We start from the raw sequence: 12318 nt of genomic DNA on the forward strand, positions 1-12318 counted from the left end.
ACCCCATGACCAAAGGGGAATGAGAGTACAGTCATAGGCCTCATCATGGCATTTTGATCAATGACGCACCACATATACAACGATGGTATATACCATATAGACTAGTGTGTAGTAGATTGTACCATATGTAGGCTTATGCAAGTACACTCAATAATGTTTGCACAATGACAAACTTGCGTACCATGTCAAGTGGTGCATGACTATACTTTCCTTGGCCACTTACTGTCAGGTGGGGTTCCTGATCAAGTCCCTCTTGCCAGAGCCACCAGACTCATTTGGTATTGTTGGCAAGACAATTCAGTCTCAGGGAAGAATGAGCCTACCTGCATCACACTCGGTTGCTCAGTTGAGAGTCAGGACTGGAGTCACCTTTTGCTGTTGGGTTGTAGGAAACCCTGTCACTATGTGGTTCATTCAATATGGAGGTCCCTGACCAGTCCACCCTGCTCTTTCCATGTTTCAGAGTTCTCCTTTGGTTGCCTCACATTATTTCCACACATACAATTATTCCCAGAGTTTATAGTTGTAGTTAACAGGGAGAAATTGAACCCGATGACACATGCACAGCACATAATACACTGTATAGCACATATGGGAAAAGTGCAATAAATATTACTACTATTGTTATGAAAAATGATATAAACACATAGATATAATGGTATTAGAGTTCAAAGGACATATAGATAACTTTAATCTGAAGGGTTAACAGAAACTTTATGGGAGAGGTAGCATTTTGTAGGATTTCATTTATAAAGATTGAGGAAATAATGTTTTACAATAAAACTAAACAAATATGTATTTGGGTAGCTCATTTTTCAAGAAGGAGCATAAATAAAGGTAAAAAGTGGTAAAATAGCAAGGTGCAGAGAACATAAAATTATAAACATACAGACTATATTAAAAATAAAAACAGTAAAAAATAAGGCTGGAGGGCATGCTGGAACCAAATTTTTGAGAACACTGCACTGGATTCCCAGCTAAGAAATATGGGCAATGGAGAACCATGGGTTTTTGAGAAGAGAAAGAATGAAGCAAGAAAAGCTGAAATTTGTTAAGACCTGACAGAGGTGTGAGAAACGAGCACTCCAGGCAGAGACTAGCAAGTGTGAAAATCTAGACGCAGAAGACTGCCTGGCTTGTTTGTGAAATAACAAGGAGGTTAGTGCGGCTGGAGCAGAGTAAATGAAGGAGAAAGTGCTAGAAGATGAGGTTAGAGAAGTAAAAGAGAGAAAAGTAAGGGACCATATTGTGTAAGGTCATACATAGTATTATGTGCAATATGAATTAGTCTCACAGATAAAATTCTCAAAGAAGCAAAACAGAAGTTACGTGAGTGATTCCATTTATGTAAAATTCAAACACAGGAAAAACTAAGTTGTGATGACAAACCAGAAACACAGTAACACTTGGAAGAAGTAGATGACTGAGAAGAAAGCAGAAGAGGGCTTTCAGGTGCTGAATTCTTCATCTATAAGATGGTCACATGTATATATTCACTTGGAGAAAATTTATCAAGTTGTACAATTATGACTTGTGCACTTTTATATATGAATGTTACACTTCAGATTTATTATAAAGAATTATTAGGAAGAGAAATTTGAAGAACGGGAAAAGAAGGAAAAAAGGGACAGAGGTGCGAGATATCACAAAATCAGTCAGTCTGACTACAAGCCCATGCTCTGAACCATTGGTCCTAATTCATCTTTAGATTTTACCGATGATTTAGATACTCTAACAAACTGAAGATCTTCAATATATTATATGACTGATGAGAAAATCCACTCTGTAGGTCAAGAAACCAGCTCCTTTTAGGTCACATGTGGTCTTTTTTATTTCATTTGACTACAATAGTTATTTTCTCACCAAAACCAAGAGAATATTTTATTCCTATGGGCTGTTGTAACTATTCCATTCACACTTCTTAAAAATAAAGACCATTTAAAAGGATATTAATTTTCCAACAATTGATGTTGGGACAAGTAACTAAATAGTAACTCTCATAAACAGGGGTTAACATTTCTATAAACACAAATGACATTTAACATTTATTAATGTTCATCTATGTGTGTAAATCATCAGGTTTCAAAAAAGCATATTAAACCTAGTATCATTTTTGTAGAATGGAATATACAAACACATTTCAGTACAATGGAAAAAGACTTGTAAATATAAGCATCAAAGGTTAACATGACATAGTTATTGCTTGATGTTTACAATAGACTTTTCTCCTGTATTTCTATTTTCAGTTCTTCTGACACAAACATGTATTACTTAAGTAATCAACAAAATCCTTACATAGTACATATTAAATGCTTATATATATGTATATCTATTTCACAAATAAGCAAAACTAATTGCTTGAAGTCAGGGTAGGGATTATCTTTGGAGAAATAATAACTAGAATGGTGCATAAGTGAGGCTTCTGGAATGGATGCTGCTAACGTGGTATTTCTTGACATGGGTACTGGTCACATGGAATAATTAGTTACAAATTCATCAAGCTGTGCAATTTTCTATATGCTTAATTCAATAAAAAGTTTACCAATAACAAAAAGATTGTGCTTCCCTGATAAAATATTGTTAATTGACTTGCTTTTTCACTCATATGGCCTTTAATCTATTTTTTTCTGATTTCCTGCCCGCAATCAGAAAAAAAAATCTCATCTTTAATATATAGTTATTAGTTTATTCTGAGTCCAGATTATATTAGCAGCATTTAAAAATAATTAAATATGCTTGATTTCTTACCATTTTTATTTTTCCCTTACAATTAAAATGTAACCTACCTAAATAAAAGTTCTGGTTATTTTAGTTCAGGAAAATAAAATCTTGTATCATAGCAATCTTGTGAGTGTAACTTTAAATGTCAAAAGTTTCCTTATAGATATTATTGGTAATAATCACATATTTACCTGATAATGAGGTTTATACCACTGCTTTAAGTCCCAATCCCAAAGAATCATCTGGAAAAAAAAATAACTTAGTTACAAACCAGAATAAACAAATATATGTAAGACAAAATGGAGCATCTGAATTATACTTCAAATAGGTTAAATTTCAGAGAGAACTGGGAAGGTGAGAAAAAAACTATCTCTAGACAGAATATTTTATTAATTATGCAATCTGTGATTGAGAAATCAAACGCCAGAATAGCCACAAAAATAAGCTATATTAACCTTCAAAATATCTACTGCCACACAAAGGAACATATAAATCAAAAATCACATGCAGTCACTAAAAATGCAAGAAAAATTATAAATCATCACATAGCCCCCCCCCCATCCTACAAATGGTCATCACTTATTATTTTAAAACCCATGTCAATGGCAGCAGTATCTCCTTACCAATAAGGCACTTCTGTCAAAAGCTTGTGGTTGTGGTTAGATTTAAGTTCATAGGAATGGTGCATAAAAAGCAACACACAACTTTTTTAACATGCAGATAATTAGTAGCTTTCCTGTTTGTCTTTTTATACAATGGTAACTTCTTAGTCCCAGACTAGTTTTTTCCTGCCCCTCTTTTCCTATCAGGCTTTCTGGCTGCTTCTTCATCCAATAGTCACTATGCTCAAGGAGATAAAACTGGATTTAATTTAGCGAGCTATAACTGTTAACCTATCATTAATCTTAAATGTGTTTTAAGTTTAATTAGTTAAATAATAGGTCTCCTTTTGCCTAAATAATTTATCATATGCCTAATTAATGTGTGATGTAATCACACAATTTCCATATACTGATTTGTGTTGTTTCCTATACTGGGTCTTAAGTCTCCTTGGTTGCAAAAGATCCTAAAGTGTTATCTACACTATCACCTGTCCAATATTTTATCAGGAGTTGGCAGACTTCTTTTTTTGTGAGGGACAGATCGTAAATATTTAAGGCTTTTCCAAGCCACATAAGGTCTCTGGCATATTTTTTGTTTTTGTTTTACAACCCTTTAAAATGTAAAACCGTTCTCAGCTTTAGGACTGTACAAAACAGACTGCTGGAAGGATTTGGTCTGTGGGCTGTAGCTTGCCAGAGCTCTATTCTACTATACTGACCCTTAATCACCCAAAAATTTGTCAGTTGGCATTACCACCATCTCCTGGTCAACATTCTTGTAGAAAGTCATCTCTCACCAGCAAAGAGAAACCTACTGTTTCCCAAAGAAACCCAGACATGTTATAACCACTTACACAACTCATGGACCAGTACCCCAAAATGGCTATGGTTTAGGAGACTTTAAATGTATGCAGTATTTTATATGGACCTGTGTTATTGTGATAAAATTATTTCAGATTGTGAATTAACCAGCATACATTCTAGATTCTAGAGACATTAATGCAGTTTAAGGTGTTGATAACTTCCTAAAAACACTCACATTAAAATTACAATAACCTAAAATCCCTAAATTTCATTCCTACTTGGCAGTCAGTTTCTCTAGGATCAAAAATACATTTACCAAAAAGCAGCAGGTCTTTGTCTGAAATCCCCTGCATTATGAGGAACTGAAAACAGGTACAGTGAATACTACAAATTGCTGGTATACAGCCTTCTGTGTAAAAGAAAGTATAAGGTATAGAAATATATTTTTGAAGGAATTAGAGGAAAGCAGTTTGTACTAAACTAAAGATGGTTAGTTCTGAATGAGTAAGAAGAGACAAACCAAGAGGGATTAGAAAAGTTAGAAGGTTTGTGAAAACCTGAGAGGAAATTTTGTGTGGTTAAACTTGAGTAAGACTGAAAGAAATCTAATCAAGTAAGTGAATTTAAAACATCAGAAGTTAAATTAGTGCAAAATTAAAGGTTGATTTTTCTCTTCAAAATGACTTGGTTTGTTACTGATGACCCTGGAGAACTGTATGGCTAACCACGCCTCAGTGCAGCCCCGTATGCGTCTTACAGAACTGGCTGTGTTTGGCTATGAACCATTCAAGAAAAGCAAATGCTTATTCTCTGTAACCTGACATGGCCACAATATGCTCTCAAGTCTGTAGAACACTAGCCAGCAATTGGGGACTTAAACTACTATTCAGCCCAAGCTTGAACATGCTGCAACTTGAGTTATTCTGTAAAAGAGAGGAAAAATGGGATGGAATCCCCTATGTACTAGTGTTTATGCTTTTGTATCAGAATAAGCCTATTCAAATGAAAAGCAAAATTATGACACAGCACGCTGGGAAACCGGACAAGGCTTACAAGAATCCCAGGAGAATAAAGACGAGTTGTTATTATTTATTACCCCAGCTTAATGTTTCAGCAGCTGTGGCCATTCCACTGCCATGTGGCAATGACATAGCTGCAGCCCCTGCCCCACTTCTCTGGCTGCAGGAAGTACTCCGCCCGGCTCAGGAGTGGTTCCCCCACCACACACATCCAGCAGGGTACCCACTTTGGTTAGGAGTCCACTCTAGGCGGGAGTGGTGCCAGTAATTCCCATTGAGGCAGGTGCCAATTGGAGGAATTGATGCTAACAGACAAGTAGCAGAAATGGTCAAGATATACACTCCCTTCACACCTTCTGACCTCTTTCACCGGAAAAACAGTATGCCTGCCTATAGGGACAATCCTAGAAAGAAAGTCTCTTTTCCTCCATTTTTGACACTCATAACCTGACTTGAGCAGATAGTCAACGTCTACTGAACACACTGCTTACTGCCAAAGAACAATCTTAGAAAAGACAAAGGAAGAAGCTAGTCGCCTGCATGATGAGACACCCCAAGCCCCTGTGGGAGCTGAAGCCACAACTGCTGTCCCTACTACTGAACCACATTGGAATATAAACGATGGGGATCAGCCCAAGCTTGAACATGACAAGAATTGCCTTCTGGCTGGGTTAAGGAAGGGAGTGTCCAAACAAAGGAGGTCCAGCAGCCAAAGCAGTGTCCAGATGAAAACCCGTCTGAATTCTTAGAATTTATTTTTAAAAGATTTTATTTATTTATTTTTAGAGAGAGGGGAAGGAAGAAAGATGGGGAGAGAAATTTCAATGTGTGAGGAAGAGAAACATCGTTTGGTTGCCTCTTACATGCCCCTCACAACTGGGGACCTGGCCCCCAACCCAGGCACGTGACCTGACCAGGAATCAAACCAGCAACCTTTTGGTTCACAGACTGGCACTCAATCCATTGAACCACAGTAGCCAGGGACTTAGTAGAATGTATTTTTGAAGCCTGTCACCAAAATACTGGGACCCAGAAGCCCCTGATAAAGGTCATGAACATGACTATTTTGGGGCAGAGTACCCCTGATATCTGAAGAAAGCTTCAAAAGGTGGAGAGTCACCTTTGGAATACCTCTATCACAGTTGGTGGAGACTGCGTTTAAGGTGTTCAATAGCAGAGACAAGGCCCGGGAAAAAGAACCACAAAGATGAAGCAACAGGCTGACTTGCTGACTGCTGCTGTGAAACCCAGAGGGTGTTAAGAAGACAATGAACAAGATATGGGCATTGGGAACAGAGGGCTGTTCTTCCCTGCCCTAAAAGTAGGCCCTAAACAATGTACTTACTGCAGGCAAGAGGGTCATTGGAGGGAAAATACCCAAGTTTAAACAAACAACAGGACAGAGAGGAACGAGGAGCATAACAGATGATCCAGTTATCCTTGAGTGTCAGGGCCCAGGGCCTCTGATCAACACAAGTGGCTCCTTCAGCACCACCCACATGGAAGCTTATGTCACTCTAATGGTGGGAAAGAAATTAATTGACTTTTTGATTAACACTGAACCCATATATTTTGTATTAAACACAAGGCTGAATAAACTACTCTAAAACAAGGCAAATGACTGGAATGTCAGGAGAGTCACTATGGAAGCCAATGGATTGCCAAATGGCAAAAACAAACCTTAAGCATAATAGCTTCTTGTATTGCCAGAATGGCCAGTGCCAACTTTAAGGATGGGATTTATTGACTAAACTAAATGCCCAGATCACCTTTGCCCACAGCTGGATTGATATTAGGTACCTCTGGAAGAAGCTTGTGCTTGAAAGGCGGCATACTGGCTTTAGCCAAGAAAGAAATTCTGGCTGAGTGACCCAAAGAAATCCCACAAGAAATAAGTCTGGAAGTATGGGCAAAGGGCAGGACTGCGAAGGCTAAAACAGCCACCCCAATCCAAATACAACTGTAGGAGTAAACATCTCTCCATCTAAAACAGGACCTATAAACTAACAAGCAAGGAGGGGTATCCAGCCATTTGCAAGGGCATTCCTAGAACATCAGCTTACTCGTTCCCCATATAGTACTCCCATTTTATTGATACCAGTACGGAAATTAGATACTCCGGAATACCGATTTTTCCAGGACCCGAGGGCCATCAACCAAAATAGTGGAAGACATCACCTGGCTGTCCATAATGTTTACACTTTGCTGACTACTTTGGGAAATTTTGGTGGTTCACTGTACTGGCCTTATAAGACACCTCCTTTTATATACCCTTGAGCACTAAATCTCAGGAGACATTACATTTGATATATTATTGAGCTGTTCTTCCTAGGGGTTCTAAAACTCCCCACAGTTTAGAGAGGCTTTAGCCAGAGATCTAAGGGAACTTCAAATGGACAGTGGAGCACTAGGTAGATGCTATCCTCATTGCAAGCATCAGCAAGGTGGCCTCTGACAAAAATACTCCCCTAAACACTAAATACTCTTCTAAATACTACTCTAAACTTCCTGGCTAAACAGGGATACAAAGTCTCCCAGAACAAATCTCAAATACCCAAGCCTTCTGTAAGGTACTTGGGACTTGGATTATTTCAGGGGCAAAGGAACTTGCTCTCCAACAGAAGAGAAGTCTTGGTTAGGGTGTCAGAGCCTACTTCCTGCAGACAGTTAAGAGGATTTTTAGAAATGGTTATTATTTTCTGGATCTGGATTCCAAATTTTGGCTTAATTGCAAAACCATTACATGAGGCATTTACAGTAAAAGATCAAGTGCCTCTGACTTGGACTGGGGAATGTCAAAAGGCCTTCCAAAATATTAAAGTTTTTAACGGTCCCTGCCTTCATCTCTGACTTAAGAAAGTCATTTGACTTGCTTGCGTGCATGAACAAGGAACAGGACTAAGGACATTACCCTCGAAATCTGGAAAATGTTAAGAGGTCAGTAGCCTACTCCTCAAAGGTATTGGACATGGTATCTTAGTAATGGATGGTTTGTCTAAGGACCAAGACTGCCACCTGTGACTTTGTACAATAAGCTGAGAAGTTCACTCTGGGACAGCCCACCACAGTGCATACTCCACATTATGTATCGCCCTGACAAGAACAAAAGGGAGAATACTGACTGACCTCTTGTTGGCTATCTCCACCCTAAATCCATCCACCTTGTTTCCCTCTAAATCAGAGGGACCAAAATAATTCCAGTTGAAAAGCCCTACCTGACTCGTCACTAAGAAATCCAGATCTCAAGAGATTCACTGATAGAAGCAGTATGATAGACATGGAAAGACAGGCAGGATATGCTGTGTTAACTCTTCCAGAAACACCGGAAGCTGAGGCTGCCCGCAGGTACTTCAACCTGGAAGGCTGAATTATGGGCCATGACCTGAGTCTTGCACCTTAGAAAAGGTAAGAGAGTCAACATCTACACTGACTCCAAATATGTATTTACCTATGGTACGTATCACTGGGCTACTTTTGGGGAAAAAAAGAGGGTTCTTAACATCAGGAAGCAAAGAAATGTAATGTTAAATCTCCTGAAAGCAGTAATGGAACCTCAGAATATTGTTCTTATTCATTGTCCAGGTCATCAGAAAACAGACAGCCTTTGAAAAAATACAACACCTATCTATGATAAAAACTCTCAGCAAAGTGGGAATAAGAGGGAACATATGTCAACATGCTACAGCTAAAACATTCAACAAGGAAAAACTAAAAGAGTTTCCCTCAGGATCAGGAACAAGACAGGAGTGTCCACTTTTATCACTCTTTTTCAATGTAGTACTGGAAGTCCTAGCCACAGTGATCAGACAAGAAGAAATAAAAGGCATCCAAACTGCAAAGGAAGAAGTAAAACTGTCACTATTTGCAGATGACCTGGTACTGTATATAAAGAACCCTAAAGATTCCACCAAAAAAAACACTAGAACTGATCAATGAATTCACTAAAATAGCAGTATACAAAATTAATATTCAGAAATTGGTTGCATTTTTATATACCAGTAATGAACTATCAGAAACGGAAACTAAGAAAACAATCCCATTTACAACTACATCAAGAAATAAAATAAAATGTGTAAGAATAAATTCAACCAAGAAGGCAAAAGATCTGTACTCAGAAAATTGTAAGACGCCAAAGAAAATACAAATACATGGAAGCCTATACAATGCTCGTGGATAGGAAAAATTAACATCATTAAAATGTTTACAATACTTCTACAAGCAATCTACAGGTTCACTGCAATTCCTATCAAAATACCAATGCTGATTTTCATAGAACTAGAATAAATAATCCAAAAATGTATATGGAACCACAAAAGACTGCTAATAGCCACAGCAATCTTTCAGAAAGAACAAAGTTGCAGCCATCATGCTACCTGATATCAAACTATACTACAAGGCTATAGTAATGAAAACAGCATAGTACTGGCATAAAGACAGGCATAGATCAAATGAACAGAATAGACTCCAGAAATAAATCCACGCTTTTATAGTCAATTAATATATGACAAAGGAGGCAAGAACATACAATGGGGTAAAGACAGTGTATTGAACAAGAGGTGTTCTGAGAATGGGATACATGCAAAAAAAAAAAAAAAACTAGACCAACTTCTTACATCACACATAAGAATAAACTCAAAATGGATTAAAGATTTAAATGTAGGACTCAACCATAAAACTCCTAGAAGAAAACATAAGCCATAAATTCTGACATTTATCTTAGCAATATTTTTTCTGATATATTTCCTCAGGCAATGGGGGGAAAAAAAAGAAAAATAACTGGGACTACATCAAGCTAAGAAGATTTTGCTCAGCAAAAGAAAATCATCAAATGAATGAAAAGACAACTCACTGAATGGGAGAAGATAATTGCCAATGATGCATCAAGTAAGGAGTTAATATTTAAAATTTATGAAAGACTCAGACAACTCAACACCAAAAAAAAGAAAAAAGCCAATTAAAAAATGAGAAGAGAACATGAATAGACACTTTTCCAAAGAGGACATACACATGGCCAATAGGCATATGAAAAGATGCTTAACATCTCTAATTATCAAAGAAGTGTAAATTAAAACCACAATGAGCTATCACCTTACATCTGTCAGAATGGCTGTCATCAATAAATCAATAAACAAGTATTGAAGAGGATGTGGGGAAAAGGGAAACCTCCTTGAACTGTCGGGGGGAATGCAGATTGGTGCAGCTACTCTAGAAAACAGTATAGAGAGTCTTCAAAAAATTAAAAATGAAACTGCCTTATATGATCCAATGAATCCACTTCTGGGTATATGTCCAAAGAAAACCAAAACACTAATTTTGAAGAATATATGCACCCCTATGTTCACTGCAGCATTATTTACTACAGCCAAGCTATGAAAACAACCCAAGTGCCCATCAATAGACCAGTGGATAAAACAGTTGTGGTACATATATAACATGGAATATTACTTGGCTATAAAAAATGAAATCTTACCACTTGCGACAGCATGGATGGACCTAGAAGGTAATTATGCTAAATAAAATAAGTGAGAGAGAAAGGCCATACAATATGGTTTCAGTTATCTAAACAGCAAAAATAAACAGAAACAGACTCACAGATACAGAGATCAGATTGATGGTTGCCAGAGGGAAAAGTGGTTTGGGGGACTGTGTGTAAAAGCTGAAGGGATTAAAAAGTACAAATTGGTAGTCACAAAACAGTCACAGGGATATGAAGCATAGCATAGGGAAGATAGTCAAAAATACTGAAATAAATATGTTCTGTGCCAGGTGGATACTTGAAACATCAGAGGAACCACTAAGTTGTACCTCTGAACTAATACAAAATAATATTGAATGTAACTCTAATTGAAGATGAAAAATTAAAATTAAATAAAAGAAAAATGGCCTGATTTCCCAAGGGAACAGTAAAGCAGACTAGGCTTCCAACCTGGCCACCAGAGCAAAAATCCCAGCATCCCTGGTGGTGGTCGTTATTCCTGGCATTGACTTAAAACTGATACAGCCTGCATATTCTTTAGAGAACGAGCTAGGAGTGGGACTTTACCACTTACCAGAAAGATGGATAAGCCATGAACAGGAAATCATTCTGATTTCTAAACATGTAATGGAAGAAGGTCAACTCCGTCCATCAGAACACCAATTATGGACAGAATGCTACACTCCAATGGATACAAAAATAAATTACTGAGCCAGACATGCAGAGGACTGTTCAAACGAGTATTCAAAATTGCACTATTTGTGCCAGAAATAATTCAAAGATGGTACCTCATGCAGAAGTTGGAGGAGTGCAAAGCCGAGGATCAGGCCCAGGATAAGATTGGCTAATTCACTTCATTGTGATGCCCCAAACTACTAGAAATTGTTGATATGTGCTAGTATTTATACATACTCTTAGAGTTTGAGTTGAAACATTCCTATGTAGATCAGAAAGAGCATCAGAATTAGTAAAAGCCTTATTAAAAGAAATTATTCCTAGCCCTGACTGGTGTGGCTCAGTTAGTTAAGCATAGGCTGCAAAGCAAAAGGTCAATTTTGATTCCTGGTCAAGACATATGCATATGCATTGTAGGTTCAGTGCCCTGTTGGGGCGTGTACAAAAGGCAACCGATTGATGTTTCTCTCATGCATCAATGTTTTTCTCCCTCTGCTTCTCCTTCCCTCCTCCTCTCTCTAAAAATAAATAAAATCTTTTTAAAAAAATTATTCATAGGCTTGGATTGCCCTTTTCTATCCAAAGTGATGATGGCAGTTCCTTTATTGCCAAAGTAAGCCAGGAAATCTCCACTAGACTCTTAGGAATACAATGAAAAGTCCACATTTCTGCGAAAAACACACTCCTCTGGAAAAACAGAAAACATGAACCATATTTAAAAGAAAACCACTGGCAAAATTTGTTGAGACCAATTTAAAATGAGACAAGGTACTGCCCATTGTACTGCTTAGGATTATAGTGAACCCTAGAAACAGGATGCGGTTAGTGCGTATGAAATGTTATAGGAAAGACCTTGACCCTTCTCTTATGTCTTGGAGAAAATATTGGGGACCTAAAGATCAAAGAACTAGGGCTGACTTTAACTGCTATTCTTTTTTTTCTCGTTTAAAAATTACATTTTACTGTTTATACTATTACAGTTGTCCCAAATTTCCCTCCTTGTCTCCGTCTATCCAGCCCC

At 37.7% G+C, this 12318-nt stretch overlaps 1 protein-coding gene across 1 annotated transcript in view; it reads right to left on the reverse strand.

The window, feature by feature from the left end:
* Positions 1-12318, reverse strand: part of PDE3B (phosphodiesterase 3B) — a 153449-nt gene that overhangs the window by 58095 nt on the left and 83036 nt on the right. The window contains exon 2 of the mRNA XM_024558827.4: positions 2913-2963. Within this exon, the coding sequence (XP_024414595.3) occupies positions 2913-2963 (51 nt within the window). The remainder of the gene's footprint in view (positions 1-2912; positions 2964-12318) is intronic.

This window comes from Desmodus rotundus, chromosome 5 (genome assembly GCF_022682495.2).
Source record: "Desmodus rotundus isolate HL8 chromosome 5, HLdesRot8A.1, whole genome shotgun sequence".
NCBI classification, from domain to species: Eukaryota; Metazoa; Chordata; class Mammalia; order Chiroptera; family Phyllostomidae; genus Desmodus; species Desmodus rotundus.